The following is a 20,272-nucleotide window of genomic DNA, read 5'->3' on the forward strand; positions in this document are numbered from 1 at the left end:
TATTTTGTATATCACTTGCATAAAGATGAGTACATACTAGAGATAGCTTACAAAGGAATAAAAGATTCTTTACTGATCTGTGGGATTAAGAATTCGCTATAAAAGATAGCTTTCCTAAGTCAGAAGTTTCTACATACCTGTGCTATAACAATCTTACTGACTATATTTACCAAATCCAGTACAGTGCCATGCTGGGATTTAGCATACCAAACTCCACAACTCCCAGTGTCATGCTGGGATTTAGCATACCAAACTCCACAACTGACTGGTTAGTCTTAAGGACACAGTTCCTTGTTGTACATGAAAACAGATTAGTTATATCAACATAACAGTCTGTTTGGGTTATTTAAAACTGCTTTTTGCAAGAAATGCTACATCATGCCTTGCCTTGACATGCTGAGCCATTACATTACTTCTGGTCTCTGCCAGTGCAAGATGGGTGTCTCTGCCTGTTTTTTAGAGGCATGGTTATTGGGCCAAGAATTTAATACATATCCTTCACTGTCTTCCTCAGCTATCTCATCCATGATCTCCAGTCCTGCTCTACCTGCTCACTGTGGGGTTTTGTTTTTGTTTTGGCTTTGGGTTTGTTTTATTCTTCTTTAAATTTTGCACTAAAACCAGAAATCAAATTAATTCCAGGGTTCCCTGACTGCAGCAGAGCTGGCAACAACACTGTCTTGCACAAGTGAACCAGACACTTGGGAAAGTGATTTTTAAGACATTCCCCAATGTGTTACAATAGATGAGCTCTTCTGAGGCACTTGGATCAATGATGTTTTCCTTTAAACAGAAGTGGTTATACAAATATGGTGCAAAGAGACCCTTGACTCTAAAATACATTCTTTCAGCAGTAAAATACACAGTCTTTGTCCCCCATAGCAGGCAGGCGGTAGTAGAAAGCAGTAAGGAGGATGGTGTAAGATGGTAGAGTAAACAGAGAACACTGACGATATATGGGGAACACTATCATGAGATTTTAATGTGTCTTCATGCCTCTGTCCTTTTTATAATGATTGTTACTTTACATTAGCCTTGAGGAATTTTCGCCATGAACTCCACAGTACACACAAGACACAAAGAGGGTCCTTGATTCAAAACTGCACAGTTGAAGGCTTGAGACAAAATGGGATGTGTTTAAGTGCTGAATGTGCACCTTCATGACAGAAGAGTAAATTTATGGGTCAAAACAGCCACAGTGCTGCTTTCATTTTAAACCTTTCTGACACTAGAGAATGGCGTCAGCAGAAAAATGAAATTATGCAGGCATCAAGCTCTATAAATTTGTTAAGATTTCAGAATGAGCCTAAAGAAAATATTCAATTACCCCTCAGGGCCTGTAATGTTACTTTGAAGATTAGATCTCTAAGCGTGAATAAATACATAAATACGCTTCCAGTATGGTTTCTTAAATATGCGGTTAGCTAAATAGCCATTTAATAGGAAAACCTGTGAAATACTTCTATAGCATGCTTTTGAATTTCACATAAATTTTTTTAACCCACATTCACAGAACAAAACTCTGAATATATGTTTTTTTTAAATTAAATTTCATTGCTTTACTTGGCAAGCCAAATGCAAAAACAAATATCTCAATACCAATTCCTGGAACAGATTTAGAAGAATCTCTAACAAATTAAGGGAACACAAATATTTAATGATTTTAAATCACAATTGAAAACACTGAAGTTCAAAGTTAAATCCAAACAAAAATACATTGTAAAAGATATGGAGACAAAGAGACTGAAAACAATTTAATGAAAGAGATCACGATCTGAGAAGCATATTATGTTTGAAAGTGAGATCTTTGTCTCATCTTTTGTAATCCATCCATACAACATAGAAAAGTGCGTTTAAATCAACGGTAAATTGTTTTTGGATTTTTTGCATGGGAAACAAATTACATGATGACGATTTTAAACCACTGTCTGTTTTCCCATACACACAGTTGTCCCCACAATTGCTTCAATAGAAGGTTTTCCCACATATTAATTTCATGGCTAGATTGTATGTAACAAAGCAGGGGATTAAAGGCATCACAAGCTCTGACAATAGATGGTACAATAAATCCAGGTGTTGGTTGTGCTTTTTTAAACATGCTCTTGTGGCCTAGTGGGAAGAGCTGTTACACCTAGCCCTTCACCTACACCTAGCAAAACCAAAACCGCTGGGTTTGCTTTTGGTTACCTGCTGGCTCTCACACTCTTCCAACACCAGCAGTAGTTTTAAACAGTGCAACTGTGCATGTCTTAGCAAGACCTACAGAGAAGTAAGACTCATTAGGCTCAGAAAACGAGGACAGAAAATGAGTAGCAAATCCCAGAACATGAAGAAATGAAAAAACAGCCCAAACCAGTGGGAGGCATCAGCTCTTTGTAATTGGGTTGCCAGAAACATGTGGCATGATAAAATGCGAAGGATAGTGCTCACCTCATTTACCTTTAACTGTCTCGAAGTCAAGCTCCTAACCTATACTCATCCAGGTCCTCTCTCAGGGAGGGACACCAGTCAAAAAGTGACAATGAATAATCCTATTTTAAGACAGATTCCTACAATAGGTGGGGTGAGTCACCCTCTGGAAGTGTCACCTCTCTCTGTAAATTACAGACAAAGACAACTGAAACGACTGAGCTCAGACAGGATGATAACTTTTGCCTTTTACAGCTAAGTGAGCTGAATCCCATCCAAAGTTCTCAGGATATAAAGAAGTCATTGCCTGAAAGTCTTTGCCCTGGTGAAGACAACTAAATTGCAATGAAAAAAAGATTTTTTTAAAAAGATTAATGTAATGTAGGGAAGCACTCATTCCAACTATGGCTTTAGCTTCCTATACAGGAGGGAGGAATGTGCAGCTGTTTAGGGCTCTGGTATCCCACCAAGGGATGCCCTCCTCTGCCTGCTTGGCTGGTGGGGGGCAGACTCGGTTCCAGAGGGTGGCTTTGCCATCCAGAGCGGGGCCACCAGCCCCACGTGCCTTATTCTCTGCCCCGGCCACAGGTGAGGCAGATCCGGTCAGCGGCTGTGGAAGTTCCTTATTCTTCAGCTCTGCAGGAGAAGGGCTGAAGTCTGAGCAGAGGCAGCATCCCCTCTGTCTTCAGTGCCACCATGTGCAGGAGTATGAGCCTGTGTGAGCATGAGTCATGGGAAAGATTAGCTGCCTTCCTCCCTTCTCCTTTGTGGAGCTGCTATTCAGTCATTGAGATTAAGACATGTCTTAATTAGTCAAGATAGAGATGCCCTGCAAGGAACTGGAAGGTATCCTACGCATTCTTCCCTTGTGCTTTGTCTTTCCCTCCCTTCCCTCAGGAAAGGATAATCCTGTTTTCAGAAACAGAGTAAGGCTAAACTTTTAAAATATTAAGGTGCATTATAGCAAAACTTCCTCAGCCCTCTGGAAAAAAACAAGTTATACACTTTATGCTTATCCTAAGTAAAACATAAGTCATGCCTGGAAATCATTTATTGCTAATTGTACAATTACTCAAGTATGTACAACTTTTCCTGGAGGTCTAACACATGCTTGGTAAATGGGTGGTAGATTTAGGGAAGAGGGGATTTAGATGAGATGGGAGTTTTAAACCTGAAATCAAGTAAATATTTTCTTTATACCAATATCGGCTGAAAGCACAAATGTATGTAATTAGTAATGTTACACAATAAACTAGAAATATATTGGCTTTCCTACGGCTTAAGCAGAAATGATCCCATCATATAGAGTTTCACTCAAAATTTTCTCCAACCTTAAAAGGATTGTTTCAGAATATTAAAAGCACCTAGTTTATATCTATGCCTCTTAGTATAACACTGCATGGATTGTGTATGTGAAGTCTTAAACAGAGTGTGGCTGTAGTTTTTTATATGGCTGGAAACAAGGTAAACCTGAAGAATATATGGGGTCTTCAGTGTTTATATAGTGTGGGGTAATTTTCACGTCACAGTCTAGCACACTAATGCTGTTTTTCAAACCCAGACATATTAATATATTATTCTACTTAGAAAACTTTCACAAATACAGGCACTTTAAGTGAAAACAGAATAAAACATGAATCAATCTATAAGAAAGAAGAAAGGCAGACCCCCCCACCCAGCCTCCAAACTAAACCACATAAACAGTTCTCAAACCTTTAGTTTATTCCATGTTCTTGTACTGTTCTCTTGCCTCAGAGTGCTCATGAAGAAACATTAATAGCATAAAGAAATGTTTAAGCTATAAGTTCTTTTGGGCTGGGAACTGAACCCTGTAATGCTCATCAAGGTGGATCTATACTAACGATAACACCAGATGCTCCTCAGGACCAAACTGCAGTAAATCTTTCCTTTTAGGATATTATAGCATCCCTTAGGAAAGTGACTACCCCAACTGCCTTTCCATGGTAAGCATCAACAGGCTGCCAGAAATAAAACTGGATATTCAGTTGCACAGTTAGTTACAGTTAGAGAACTGCCTGCTGGAAGGACCCCTCCTGGTCCACATCGCCTACAGCTCATTTTTGGTCTACACTGCACAAGGGACGTGTACAAATGAGAGACAGGAGATAGGAGAGGTGGGACAAGAAAGGATTTGAGCACAGGTGATGAAAGTGGGATAGGTCAGCAGAGTCAGATGTGAGATTTTTCTATCTATCCAAAGGACTGCTCTGATCTGGAGCAGTAAAATGACTTTGAGTGGCTTCTCCTTTTCTCCTTATCTTGCAGCAGAAATCCTGAGGTTATGGAGTTACATCTAGATAGAAATGTAAGGCAACAGCTTACAAGAAGGGAGAAAAGGGGGAGGGAAAAAAATAATAAAAAAGAACATTTCCTCTTGTTGAGGTCTCAAAGAGTTAAGAGGCAAAATTATCCCTTTCAGAAGTTGTCTGCTGGGAAGACAACTTAACCCTGTGGTCAGCAAGCCCTGGCTTTACAATGCACCCATAATAGTTACACAGGCATCCTGAATCAGGGCCAGTGTTGCCACATCTTTAAAGACAGTTGATGGCTAAAAGGGGGATGCTTTAATTGAGCAGAGTTAGCTTGTGAGCAAAGTTTTCCATGTCACTCTGTGTGTGGTTTCAGACTGGCTGGGTGTAAATGCATCTAGTTTTTTAGAGGGTTTACTAGCTCAGAATGTTTTTTAACGGGCAAGAGAAAGCAGTGTTTTGCTTGGGAAGCTATTTTAGGGTGCCCTTAGTGGTTTTAAAATGATCCTCACAGCAACAAAGGGTATTTTTCCCCCTCAGAAAAGGAAAAAAAAAAAAAAAAAGACCTCCTACCTAAAAACAAGGAATTTCTAGTCTGTCATTTCAACATGCTGTAGGGAACAGCTTTTAGCAAGTGATTGGGAAAAGGGTTTAAAAAAACTTATTCCAACAAGACTGGAAATAGAAGCATTTAAGTCATGAGTAAAGACGAAAAGAATGATTAGGTCCTACGCTCCTACTCTTTCCTTAATTAGCATTTCCACCTCTGTGACTTTTCTCAAGTGCATTTTTGTTCCACTGAGCTTTTTTAAAAAAAGCCTACGTAATCCAAAGATACCATGATACAGTATCTGTATTTATAGTTACTGGACATATATTTATATAAGAAAGGGGCTATTAACTTCAGAGAGGCAGGGACAATGCAGATGACAACAGCATATGTTTGGGATCTTACCAGTAAGCCAGTAATGTTCAGAAATGTCAGTTCTGATGTAATGGTGGTCGTGAGAAGGGCCCAGAGAACGTGTTAGAGCAGTGTCTTTGCCAAGGAAATCAGAAGCAGTTCCAGCATAAAGATACTCATCTGCAAATGAAAAAGAAATAGGGTTTTTACAGATGTGGAGTAAACAAAATTAAAACTGTTTTTTGTTGGGTGAACAACACCCGTGTTTAACTGGCCTATGAACTAATCTAATGTTTTAAAGTATTATTGGCTTATATTTTAATCAACTTTTGGTTCTGTGAAGTTACTTACATTTAAATGAGGGTAATATTTGTAATTATATGCCTGAGAAGGAAAGGAATCCAAGTCTAATTTTCAGTTCTTTTAGGCACTCAGAAAAGTGGGTGCTGGGCTCTTAAGGGTATGAAGGTGTATTTGATCTGAGCACCCAGCCCCATGAGCTCATTCAAGCTACCTCTTGTGTCCCAGGCTTGCCATGGCCCTGGTGGCTTTGCTGCTCCTGGGCTTGAGCTAGTAAACATGATGGATGCTTCACTGAGGGAACTTTGCTGCTCGGCCCTTTCCTGGTGTAGAGATCTCTGTCCAACACTTCATTCACACAAAGAGGAATTTAGGCACCTAGGAATTCTCAACTATGTAATGTGTTAATGTTAGGAATATGGCTGCAGACCCAAATCATGATCATTTTAACACAGTGAGTAGTTCCACTAAAATAAATGGGACATCTTGCTTGAATAAGTCAGCCAGAATTTGTCTCACAAGGAAAATATATCTATAATACAGTAGATTGTGCCTGCTGCAATTGCAGTTACTATTTAGTTTTCTGCCAGCTTTGTCAGCAATGCAAAACTTCACAGCCTTAAGAACTGTGCAATATTGTCTGTCTTTCTTCAGATCTCAGTACTTTTCTAAAAAAGAAGCAGAGTATAACTATGAATTTTTTTTACTGCATAGACCATTTTACAATTCCTTTTTTTTTCCTGCAAAAGAACCAGATAGCTTTATTGGTTGAAGGAATTGGGTTTTGTTTAATGACTTGCAACAATAAATTCCTGAAGTTTGTCAAAAAGAAAAGGTTCATGTTCATAAACGATAATCATATAAATAGCTATATGATACATAAAATTCCCCTTCCAGGAGTTCCTTCTCCAGGTTTTCTGATACTCTGGGTGGAAATATTTCACAAGATCTTTTAGAGACAAGTCCTTTGTTGAGAGTGAATGCAGAATAAATAGCATTCAACACAGACATTTGTGTTTTCATTTGCAAGAGATGTAAATGCACTTAAAAAAATAAGATCAAGGGAAAAAAAAAAAAAAAAAAAACAACAAAACCACAATCCATGATCCACAAGCACTTTATTTGGCCAAAAAAGATCTACCAGCTTTCTTTTTACCTCATTATTATTGTTACTTATGTATTATTTCCATGACAGTATTGGAAAGCACATCTTTCAGACAGCATGTCGCCTTTGTAAAGAAACAATAGTACATTCTGAAAGGTATTTGTCATAATGAGGAATGAGCAGGGTAATTGGTGTTTGCTAACTGACAGGCACTCAGTGATCGATAAATCTGAAGGGCTAAGAGAAATTCTCCATCATTGCTTAAGCTCTGCTGACAAGGTTTTCAGCACTTCTCTTGGTTTTTGGTATCCCTCATTCCAAGTTCCAGTTATGTCCAGAACAGTATTGGTGAGTGGTAATTTGTAATAGAAGACAGATGATGAGCAGGTGATTTTTCAGTCAAAAAGACTAGCTTTTCAAATTTATCTGTGGAATTTACCTGGGGTGAAATGCTGTGTAGAATTCAAAGAGAGATTATGCATTTCTACAAAGAATTAAAATTACACAGTTGTATTAACCTACATACGTGAATGAAAATATAAAGAAATATTATCTAACTCATGTATATATAACCAACTTCAGTGTTTTCTGAAGGATATAAGTAATCTTTATCACTAGTTAGCAGATAAATAAAACCAGGCAGAGAGAAGTGACGTGCCAAAGGTTACTGTTCTCATCAGAGGCAGAGATGGAACTGCATCCCAGTACAGTATCTTATCCATGAGCTATACTGCTCTCCTAGCACTTTTGGGAATAAAGTAATCATCAAAAGATAGGCCAAGAACACATTCTCTGGTCAGGCCTGTAACTCTTTACAATGCTCTTTGTATATTATTGCAAAGCACTTGACACCAGGCACAATCAGAGAAGGGATACTAGAATATCCTGACCATTAATTTTATCTAGCTTGAAAATTCTTATTCTGTACTGAAGTCCATGTTTTAGTTAGCTAAAACACAGCAGCTTCTTCATTTCTCAAGATGTAATAGAGCAGTCAAAGCACTAGAGTGCTACTGAAATTAGCCAACGCTATAATAAATCATGGAATTCTATTGCATTAAAAAAAAAGAAAAAGAAAAAAAACCTTAAAGTTTCTAGAAAACCATTCTAAAAATAGACTTCACGGTCATTAAACAGTACTAGGGGTCCCTGAGAAGAATAAGCTCTGGCTTTAATCTATTGTTTTTAATAAAGGAAGTCCTGCCCCATCTGTTGGGTCAGAATCACAAATCATCTATCTTATTATCTGAGAATAAAGACTGAGCATTAGTCATATTCTTTTTATAACACAGAGTGACCGATACTTCAAAGCATTGTCACCACTGCTCTTTGGCTGTAAATGAAAACGTCATGGTGCTTCACTCTTATCTTGCATTCATATGCTTGACGGACAAGTTAAATGAAAATTGTCCAAAGCTATGAACCAAACCATGACAAAAGTAGCTCTTATAGTGATTTGAAATCCGGAGGTCAAGCTGACATTGCTCTGCACCAAATGTCAGACCACACAGTGCTGTGATGCACGCAGCAGGCAGATTGCACTATCTTGTTTCTAGGCTTCCAGCTTCAGAAGTGGCTACTCGAGTAAATAGAAACCTCAAAAATGTATTTATGGAAATAGTGGATGTCAGCAGACTTCAAAGGGCAGAACATATTGATAATTGCAGAAAGAGGCCCAGAAGTGCTTCAAACGTTGTCTGTCCGTGTGTTTTTTTTTGTTGTCTTCTTAAAGGAGAAATGACTGGGTAAGGATGAAACTGCGTTCCTGCTCAACTGGCAGAGGCTTCACAGCTTCTCAAATGTCTCTGTTTGTGTTGCTGCGTTTCCAGCTCTTTGGTGTCTGCAGACTGATGGCTCCCTCAGCTCCGAGAGCACAAACCAGCATCGGAAACACAACTAACGCCAGAGGAGCTCCAGTGATGACATCTGCTGAGCCTCTGACCCCAGGCTCACATACGAAGCCATTGCACATCTGAGAGAAGTACCCGGCTCTGATGGTTTCTTACCTGCCATCACTGAAGCAAACGGCTGCTGAGGATCGAAAGGGCATTTCAACCTGCCAGACTCCAAGTTCTGAGTATCCAGCCGGAATACCGTTTCCTGAGAATAAACAAATATTCATTATCCTGGTGTGGCTGCAGAGAAAAATCTCACTTAGACGGACTGTTCTGCTAACACATGAAGTGAAGGTCTGTTAGATCACGCAGCTGTCTCAGCATTGATGTTTACAGCCCGTGTCTCTGTTTTATATCTGGATTTTTTTTACTCATTGTTTTAACATATCCTGTTCACTCTATAGTGACAAACAAATCTAAAAAGAAAAAATATTTTCAGAAAAAAAGACGCATTGTTCATTTCTACTCAAATTAAATGCTGGATTGTACTTAAAAGGCACTGGCTTCTATTTGGGAAAGTGCTGATAGACTGTGTTGCAACAGGAGACCCAGGAGGGATTCTGGCTGACTCCTAAATTTCTCCAGGGACTGCTGAATAATGTTTACAGCAGACACAGTTCAGCCCCTTTTAAATGAAAGCAGCATATGCTCTCTCTTGTTATTTTTAACAAGGCTAATGATACAAGAGATATCAGAATGGATCCTTCCTTGTAGTTCCCAAATACAGTGTGATTAATTCCTGGGTCACAGAACAAGGGCATAGAGGAAGATAAAGAAAAGAAATTATTTAAAAACTATTCCTGATGTTTTCAATGGGCAATCAACAACTCAACTGTTGTAAGTATCAATTAGAAATTTTATTATAGTTTTGAACTGCCGACAAAGATGCTTTTACTCGTTCCTTTCATTAGTTTCCTAAAAGCACACTTAACCTGAAACCCATAGTGAGTCTTTCTGAAGGCAAATTGATTGCTCAGTGGAGTACAGTGAAGTCTTTGCAAGTATAGAGACTTAATTTTCAGAATTCTGCTGCTGTTAGAGAAGGGAGATTGCCTACAGAAGTGCTGTTAACATGCTCTCCTACCTACAGTGATATTTAAAATCTCACTAGTGTTCAGGAATCAAATCATTGTAGGTTTAATGTCTATGTAGAGACATAACTTTTTAAACTAGTTTTTAAAAAATCAAAACACCTTTATGATTTAAACAATTACTTCAAAAAGGGTGAAGTGATTGTAATTCTTTGTTTCTATACCTCTGTCTTGCAAGATGACTGAAGAGTACAAATGACAGTTAAGTATGCCTGAAGATGGACACATAGGATCAGACTTCACAACATATTAATTCAATTCAACCTTAATGTACATCAGATTATAAATGAACAAAAGTTTTTATTTCATTGAGGTGTCTCCTAAACTCTCTAGGCTCAGAAGACAAAAGCCTAGGATATTGAATAATTAAGCTCTTTAAGAGAAAAGAAAAATCAATTTCAATCTGTGAACATAAATTCCATTTCCTCCAGCAATCCTAGCTCATATAAAGCAGAATTTAATCATCAAACAACAACCCTTGTCATCTTCCCAAACCTGTGGGATATCAGGTAAACCAAATTCTCAGGCTACTGAAGTGGATCAGAGCACACCGAGGACAAAACTAAATCAAAAATTAAACTTTTTTTTTTTTTCTGACAACACTATGTTAGTGTCCCATGCTCCTTTCTTCTAAGATGTGCAGTCCTGAGCTGCTCAGAGGACCCTTGACATATCACATGCAAAGAGGCTGTCTGCAAGTCCAGCAGTACTCAAGGGACTGAGGGCTTTATAGATCAACATCAAATATTTCAGACTTCACCCAGACAAAATAATGGACACTACCAGGCATTCACACAGAATTAACCTCCTGCTTTCACTTTGGATAAAGCTTTCAAAGAAAAGAGCATCCCCTGGAGAGCTGTGGCTAACAGCACCAACCAGGCCAAGCCTCTTCTTCACCAGCCAAGAGAAGTTTTGGCAGCAACTCCAGCATTAGCAAGACTAGGACTTTAATCCCCTTTAATTGTGTGATCCGTAGGGGATTTGTACTGCTTCAAAAGCAGTGTCTGCTGTGGTTTTGAGTCACCTGATCCACACTGTTTTCCTCTCTGTTTTCACAGCACTGGCAGTGGCCAGCAGACCACTGGGCAGATCCACCGGCAGCTTTCAAAGGTCAGCAGAGCTGGTTCCACAGCTTCCATGAGGCTATCTCAGGCCCTGGCTTTCCTAGGCATTCCACAGCTTCCTGTAGAGGTTTCTAATTACCAAACATCTATTGCCTATTCTTATAACCCATAGATTACAAAAAAAAAAAAAAAAAAAAAAAAAAAAAAAGGAAAAAAAAAAGACTAAAAGAACAGATCTGCAATAAAAGTGCTTTGAATTACCACATAGATCTCCCGGCTTCAGTCCCTATAACGAGGACACATTTTCAGCTGCCTGTCAATCTCATGTCAATGGGTCTGTCCTCAGTACCCTCCTGCCTTGTCACATTTATCTGGAGAGGCAGTGCAAGAAGAGTGGCTGTAGGGTGTTTGGGGTCCAAGAAGGAAAGGGAAAGTATACCTGATGCCATTCAAAGCTCTTAATTGAGTAGGAAGCTGTAGAAGAGATGCACCATCAGAAGAGGCATAAGTAGTGCTGAACACTGTCCAACCTACCACTGCAGCTGAGCAACCAGGAGGAATTCAGGAGAGGCAGAACTGGGAGACAGTGAGGGGATTAGGAAATACAATACCAGGATTCTTCTTCCATTTCCTCTCATAAGGTAATTGGTCACATCTAATTGAGACAGACCCCTTGCCTAAACAGGCTGCTGGACTGAACAATCAGACCAAATCCATAACTTCATAATGTCTGAGGAAAAAAACTTTCACAAATGAAGCAGTTAAAGGTGCAATAGTAGAGTGAATAAGGTATCTTGCTAATGACTCAGGGGTAAACCAGAGTCTTACTTTTGCTGAGAGATATTCTGTTCAATTCAGCTGTGTATTTGATCATTCAGGCTAAGGAACCAGCATGATACAAGGGATCTAAAATTTCAGTTGCTTCAACTGGAATATTTAAAGTACTGGAGCAAAGATGCCTACAAAATTATTTCATTGCAAGCCCAATTGCACAGTGTATACCAGAAAATACTAGGAGCATTAAAGACTTATTAGAAAAGAACACCACTGTACAGATTGCAGGCAGCTTCGGTTTTCTGTAACATAGACAGCCCCTCTGGGCTGGTCAACCCACCCACAGATTGTGTGGAATATAATGATGGGTCTCAGCCTGGGCAAGTGTTAATAACTTTTTTCTCTTTTTTTTTTTTTTTTTTTTTTTTCCTGTGAGCATCTGCCCTTGATTCCATATGTCAGAATAACTCCAATGTGTACATATTTCAGTTTATCGCATTAGACCTCATTTCTTATATTCTAGAACTTCACTGAGACCCAAAGAAAAGAGATAGCTATTTCTACAGCAGCATAGGAAGCCTGCACCACAGGCAAGTGGCCGACATGTCACATCTCAACACTGTCTGAGAACAGAGCCAGTGTTATAAATATAGCCAAGGTGCTATACATATAGGAGTTAAAAAGAGACTTGTGTACTAAGTGGCTGCTTGACACAACACCAAAATTCTTCTGTTGTGGGGGTTAGGTCTCAAACATTTACCACTTAGGATAGAGATTTCTTTGTCACCAGCAAATGAAGACCAATCAGCTGCTAACTTCAGTTCAGGAATATGCCACTAGTGATGGAGGATACCCAACATCTACTTAGCGACAGGGTTGCAAACCATCTGCAAAGTCCTGAGATGCCAACCTTGGACTCAGGCTCAGAGACCGTTTTAAACTGTGTATTACTCTCATGCACAATGAATAGGAAACCATCTGTGGACCAAGGGTATACATACATTAAAAGATAGAACCACAGTGTCATCCTGAACTGTGCATGCGTATGTGTGTATGTAAGCAGAAAATATGTGCGGAAATGACTTACTAGAAAGCAAGACATCTGTGTTAAATGTTCTCTTCACTTAGTTAATCATATGAAAGTGTCATTCTGAAGAACTTTGTGTATTAAGCTTTACTGAGGAAAGTTCTTTGTTCAAAAGCGATATGCACATATCAAATGTGAGAACAAGAGTTCCCGCCTGACCTGCAAAATCCACCATTTATCCTGTTATTTATGCAAGCTGCTGTCAGTTCATTTTTTACACACTCGCATAGTATTTTCCAATCTATGATGAATGCTAAACAAGATGAGGGTTATTGCTTGGCGTGTCAGACTAGTGAGGAAATTAAATTACCTCTTTGTGAGTTCCAAGTTCAATGTATCCACAGAGAGGGTGAAACGCTCCCGTGCCACAGACATAAACATGAGTTCGGTTGTAGGGCTGAAGAACCCTGATAAAATTGGCGCATTCTGTCTATTGGGAAAAGAAAGAGAAAGGTTAACTTTCATGTTTATTCTTCTCTTTCACATTATACATTGTACTAGGTTATAGCCCTAGCATTGGTGTATTTAAACTCAAAACTACTGTAGCAGAGACTGTTTACTAAATAGTTCAAAGTTGTGACAGCTATGAATTTGTGGTGGCTATCTACTAGGCAGTTCATCAATCAGACTTGCAAGCCTAATTCTGCTATAGTGCTTGCAGCCGTGAGAAGCTATGTGGTTACAGCACAGTTTGGAGGATATCTGCTCAGCCTGTGTTGCAGCAAACAACCACTGTCAACAACTGGGCAGAGGTTGGAGAGCCACTGGATTAGTCTGGCTACCAATCATCCTGACTTTGCTCCCAATACAGGGATCTGCACATGCTTTAACACCAAAGAATACACAATAGAAATCATTGTGGTGAATTGAAAGACTTCAGCATACTTTCAAGGGTATGTTTTGTGTACGAGTGAGCTTTCTTTGCGCCAACCACATCTTACTGGTCACTTTCATTTGGGCATTTCTGAGTCCTATGGGATGCTCGGGTCAGTCCTGGCTCTAGCTGGGCTTGGTCCTTGCTGGGAAGTAGCACAGGCAGCTGCTGCACACTGCAAGGGTGCTACATGGGGTGTTAGGAAAGGCTTGCTGAGGCCTTCCCCAAAATTAAATAAATACATATACATATAACAAGATACTTAGGAGAGAATAAACAAGTAGTATTCATACGTTCAAGCTACCACCCTACACCTAAGTGAGAGGCAAGTTGCAGAGACAATGCAGGAAGCAAAAAGAGGATATTTATGATCTATGTTCAAAACAAATATTCCCCTCTCTGTTCCCTTTCCTTTTGTCTTAGTGTAGAAATAGATCAGCACAAATACTCCATATAGACCAGTATCAGAATTTTCCCAGTGTTCAGCAGAGGTGTTGTTTAGGTTTTGTCTGCTGCAATGGTAAGGGTAGCAACAAGTTAGCATGAAAAGTTGAAATTCCTCAGGCAAAGAGCTGAGAGAGTGTTTTGAGCTGGAGTCTACCTTGGTAACAGACAAGCTGGATAGAAACCACAAGATTTGTGGAGAGAAAAGGAAGAAATTTTATTATACAGCTGGGAAATATTTACTTTTATAGTGGGCTCTAGACACATGATGTGATCTGTGCTATGCAAAAGAGATATGAAAGTTGTATTGTATATATGGAGGTACCTTAAATACACCTCCTAAATAGACTTCCTAAAGAAGATACGTTGTTCCAAGGAAAAGCTAATGAGTCTGAGATTTTGTTTTAATCTTAACTGCAGATGTCTGCAAATTAAGTTAATTTCTACTCTGCTCTGCTACTCTGTTTCATTAATGAATTATAATGAAGTTACATTCAGGAAATTCCCAGGAAAAAAGAAGCAGTTTGAGGAGAAAAAAAAAAAATTATTTCAGGGGAGCATCGCCTGGGATACATTTTAGAGGAAAGTCCATTCATCTCTCAACTGCATTTGTTACATACAAGGATGGCTTAGCATGATTCCTGCTTGCAATATTGAATATTTTTTTTCTTGAAGCATTAACATTTAAGGAAAAAAATAGAAGTAAAGCATTGTTTTAAATGAAGAAAAAACAGTTCATTAGTTCCAGAAAAAAAAGTGTAACAGCAACTTACTAAACCATTTTGTGCATTTAGAAACAAATACACAGATATACAATATTCTCAGCAATAATAAAAAATATATACCATACTTACATAGGCATCTTTCCCAGCTAATTTGCATAATTCTACCTTTTCTTTTGCTGCAGGCCAGTAAATCTGTAACAAAGTTAAAATAAGACATAGATCATATTATAAATTGTCCTATGACTTTAGTTTAACTATTTCCTCGAATGAACAGTTAAAACAGATTTATGCACGTTAAAGGAATTTGCATGTAAATTAAAATTAACATGACTTTGAATACAGGGGTCCATTACAAAAAGTGAAGAGCTTTTAAATCAAAACCCTTGTTCTTTGTTCATTTCTTCATTGGTTATACGTACTTTTAAAATGTACTTAGCTGATCTGGCTAGCACACCTTGTCACCATTATGAATTGTGTGTTTTTCTCAACAATATGATGAGCCAAATCATCCTGAAACTAAACTGCCTGCAAAATAAGGCAAATTACATTTGTGATGAATTTGGTCCAGTGAACTTGGCAAAGCCTTTATAAAAAAATACTTAGCTCTTACTGCCAATTTTCAAATGAAAAGAAGTTTTGTTCAAAGGACTAAAGGTAGCTTAAGGGAAATTTGTAGAACAAAAAGTACATTTGACAAATCAATAGCACACGGTTTAAAAATGTCACCCATCAACAGTAACTGAGTTTACTGAGAAAATGACATAGAAGTTTAGAGGCGAATACCTTACATAAATGGTAGCATATATTATTATTGTTTCTCCTTCTTCTTTCATCTGCACTGTAAACTAGGTTTTGGTGTACATGGAGACAGATGACAAATTACTATCAACCTCTGTAACTCCAATTGTGTTAGTGAAGAAATATCAATGAACAACAGCTCAGCTTCTGGCTCATTGATTTCAATTAAACAGTCAAAAATAGATATTATTGATTACATGTTTGATTCTATTAAATTCAAAATAGAAGCAAAATATCAAGTCTTCCAGAACCACCATGCTGAACAAGGATCTTTTTTCCTTCTTCTTTTGACAAGACAAAGCTATTGTCATTTCTCATGAGTAATATTAACAACAACAAATCACACTAACTTTTGAGCAAATATTGGTTAGAAAATTGCTTTAAGTCCCAGGAACCAGTATGCAGACTATGAGTAGTCACAGATGCTTTAGAGTAGTGTTGAGTCTCAAATCACACTTTATAAAATCTTAAATAGTGAAATATATAGGAATAAAGAATTATTATAATATTCATTAGAAAAAAAATGATCATCAAGGAAGGATGCACAACTCAACCACATGCAAGAGGAGTTAACTGCTGTAATACTCCCTTTCGCTCACCCAGCTTTTGGCACCTTGTAGGATGTGGCTTGCCACATGCACAGGCTCAGTCCCCCACTGGTAAGGAAAGCAAAGAGTGCTGTGTGCCAAAGAGCTTTATCAGTGTCCAAAATCTACAGTGTTCCTCTCAATCTGGAAACAGCCTTTTTATTTCACTTCTTCCTCTTCTCTTCCCAGTGAAAATGGATGTATTGTCTTTCCGCAAGAAAATTAATTTCCTCTCAAGTGAATTTATCTTTCTGATTACAAGCTCTTAGCAAAGATAATGTATTTTAAGTTACTTAAACCTTACTGCAATATTTACTTAAAGTCAGAGATAAGGCAGTATAACAACATCTCAGCACCAGAGCACAAATTTACTTTCCCAGAGCATTTTCTCACAATGATGTTGTTGATACCATCCAGGTATGAAATTGCAGGCTGAAGTCCACCATGCCAGTGTGTCTGGATTACACAGCGTACAAGAAAGTATGGAGGAAAGTATTGGGAACATTGCAAAGCTGTTGGGAAGAGCTGAAGGTAGTACCAGTGAACTCATCTGGTCTCTGCCTGGGCCGAGTGGGATGAGTCTAGCTTGCAGCACTGGTCTGGCACAAGTGCCATTGGGTTAAGGAGGAGGGCTGAGGTTTAAGAGGTGCTGGTGAAGAAAAGCTGATGAAAAGGAACAGCTGGAGGAATATAAGATTATGGATCTCTGAACACATTTGGCCAAGGAGACTTAAGCTGAGATCTGATCTTCACCTCTCTTGTACATACACTTTAAGCCCAATTCTGCCCAGAATGCTTGTATCAGTAACAGAGAAGGCTAGAGGTCTTTGTGGGGTTTTGGAGATTTTTGGCCAGTTTAGGCATCTAATTAGGTAGACAAGATGTCCCTCTGTAGGCTTTTGAAAATGCCCAATTCTCCTTGTCAACTACACAGAAGAACCAGACCCCTGATTTGGGAGGCCCAGTTATATTCAAAGACATCTGCTTGAAGACATCCCATGTATTAATGGGCTCGACTCTACCCACAGTTCCTGTACAGACTCCTTCATGGGAAAAAGTGTTTGTCATACAAGCTGAACCAGTCAGGCTGAGATATACACTCCCCCTTCTCTATGATAATTGACCACAGACAATTATCACAGAAAAATCAATTGTTTTACTTTCTGGCTACTCAACAACCTCAGTATTTAGCATTTTACAAGGCCACATTGGACAATGAAAAGTGAAGCTAAGTGATCCAACTTTAAAATCAATTTGCAATTATATATGGGGGAGTTAAAGTGATACTTATTTGCTTTCCACAAGAGAAATGAGAGGTTCCCAGAAACTGTCAGCTTTAAATTGTAATAGGTCAAGAAAATTGTATAATAAATAATGAGCCAATGTGCTGAGCAAGAAAGCATAAACTTAATTTTTTATTAGATCACATGCTGTGTAACAGTACCACCGGACTGGTTCCCTCAAACACTGACACACAAGTAACTTCAGACATGTGAAATAGTATTACTGAATTTTTACATGCATAAGCTTATTTACATACATTTGTGTTGGCTTTTATGTAGGGGGTGAAACTAAGTCTTAGTATTATATTTTATTCAGAAAACTACTTAGTTTCATGATATGCAAAAAGTTAGACAAGATGCTCCAGTAGATTCTTTTATAATTAAAATCTTGTAGATGAAATTTTGATGCTTTGAAATTCATCATTTTGTTTCATAATTTTTTCAGTTCACATGCTGAATTCACAATAGTAACATCTTAACAAGATCTTTTTCCTAAATTCCTCAAAAAGTAAAACCTCAAAAAAAGAAAAAAAAAAGCCCAAAACAGCCAAACAATATATAATAATGGTGATAACAACACTGACATTTAAATTTATAATAATTTCATGTTACAAACAGCACTAATTTGATATATATTTTATGGTTGCATCTGTATCTGAAATGTCTGCAGAAATCCTGGAATAGCTAGGTGGGGTTACTGAATTTAAGGCAAGAATGTAACTAGTTGAAATACATGAACTATATACTTAAACAGGATTATTTTCTTCTCTTAATCTTCCGTTTATTTTCCTTGCAAAATATCCGTATCAAAATTTCAAAGATCTGCTACTGTAATGATTTCCTGATTTTATCTTCTATAGCCCAATAAAGAAAAAACAACCTTACACAGTTACTTTTAAATCATTCTACAAATATTTTCTTAAATTTAGCAACAGGAAAGAAATTAAAATCTCCTAATAAATGCAAGTTAATAAGTTCTCTACTAGCAGAGTGAAAGAAAATCTCCCAGGAGTACAAAATTAAGTAGTACATAAGTGTAGGATAGATAAGGTATCGCTTTAAAGGGTAGCTGGAAATTGATTTCTGATTAAAACAAAACATTAAAAACCACAAAGGTCCTTTTCAGATCAGGAGAAAGTAATTTCTAAAAGTAACATTTTTCCTTCCTCCAAACATGCATTTTTACTATAAGAAAGAACTGAAAAGGGAAAAGTGAATTTAAAAAAAAATAGATTATTTACATACATAAATTGATACATGGATGATATATACATCATTATACACATACATAAGTAATAGCTGGACTCAGTGGTAAGAGTTTCATTTAAGCTGCCATCTGTTACGAATTAACAACACTGGTGACAAGTATTTTCCTCATCTATCTGTAGCTATCTTTCTCCATCCAATTTTGTTCCTAGGCTAACACTTAAGACTATAAATCCTTAGGGGAAGTGATGCCTCAAAAATAAAAGTGAACTTTGATTGCAAAGAAACTGTTGTATGAAATTACAGCTTTTCCAAGAATCATTTCTAATGAAGTTACTAAATCAGGGATGATTTAGAGTGGAAAATACTGGAAAAGAGTGGAAAATACTATATATTGTCACAATACAAAAGAGGAGGAACACAAGATATCTGAGCAAATTACAGGCCTATTGGTCTTATTTTATGTTTGTAAGGCTTCAAACCCATTTTTAGTGAGGGAAGGAATAACTTGATTTTCCAATGAAAATGGAGTATGGTACAAAAGACAATATAACTTGGCAAAGAGCCCTTATTCTACTCTAATAGTGGAATAGCACTTTAATAACATAGCTGAATTGCATACTACATTAAAGGAGGTGTTAGAGCTCCTCTTCGTCAGAGCTCCAGGTAAGTATTTATTAAGTTGCCACATGGAAATTGATTAGCTCAGCTGGTAAAAATAAGCAACGTTACAAAAAAAAAAAAAAAAAAATCTGATAAGTAAAGGCTTGTGGTAGAAAGTTACTCATGAAGAACTTCCTCAAGAAATAGTGTCATCCTACTTCATACAACCTTCAGTAGACTCAGCAAAAACCCAGCACTCTGCAACAACATGTGCAGATGACACAAAGTTATTATCACTAATACACATGGAGACTGGTAATATTATGGAGGAAGAATCAAAGGGCTCTGAAGACCAGAATTATAAACAGTCAGTGGAAATGGGTATAAACTGGTCATAAATAAATATAGATTGTAGACTTTAACAGAAAATAAATCTGAAACATCAGAGTAACAAGATTCTTGTGTATAGCAACAACGTTGCTAAAGAAGTTGCATAAAGTATCCCACAAGGCCCTTTACTGCAGATTTGGACAAGGTTATGAACAGAATAACTGCTACATGAGGTAGTTGCTGGTGATAGCAGGGAGTGAGACCAATTGACCAACATGACTCCTTCCAGTTCCATGTCCCCAAGATAGTCACGTTCATGCCAGCAGCAATCACTTGAGAGTCCCATTGAGGTCGACGGCTTTCAGCAGCCCTGGGAGCTTCACTGGAGCCTCTCACATGCTTGATGCTGCACACGTGCTTCAGCACTTCTCTATCAGTACAGTCTCTGGTACGAGAAACCCCAAAGTGTTTTTATTAGTGGTACATGTAGCACCAGCAGGATGTGTCTGTATCTGGAGTG

At 38.0% G+C, this 20,272-nt stretch overlaps 1 protein-coding gene across 7 annotated transcripts in view; it reads right to left on the reverse strand.

Annotated features, from left to right (window-relative positions):
• Positions 1-20,272, reverse strand: part of SEMA3D (semaphorin 3D) — a 142,670-nt gene that overhangs the window by 51,269 nt on the left and 71,129 nt on the right. For all 7 annotated transcript variants that reach the window (XM_074827932.1, XM_074827931.1, XM_074827930.1 and 4 more), the window contains 4 exons: positions 15,075-15,137; positions 13,213-13,332; positions 8,995-9,088; positions 5,635-5,763 (listed from right to left, as the gene is read on the reverse strand). In XM_074827932.1, coding sequence (XP_074684033.1) covers positions 5,635-5,763; positions 8,995-9,088; positions 13,213-13,332; positions 15,075-15,137 — 406 coding nt within the window. The remainder of the gene's footprint in view (positions 1-5,634; positions 5,764-8,994; positions 9,089-13,212; positions 13,333-15,074; positions 15,138-20,272) is intronic.

The sequence above is a fragment of the Strix aluco genome, chromosome 5 (assembly GCF_031877795.1).
Source record: "Strix aluco isolate bStrAlu1 chromosome 5, bStrAlu1.hap1, whole genome shotgun sequence".
NCBI lineage: Eukaryota > Metazoa > Chordata > Aves > Strigiformes > Strigidae > Strix > Strix aluco.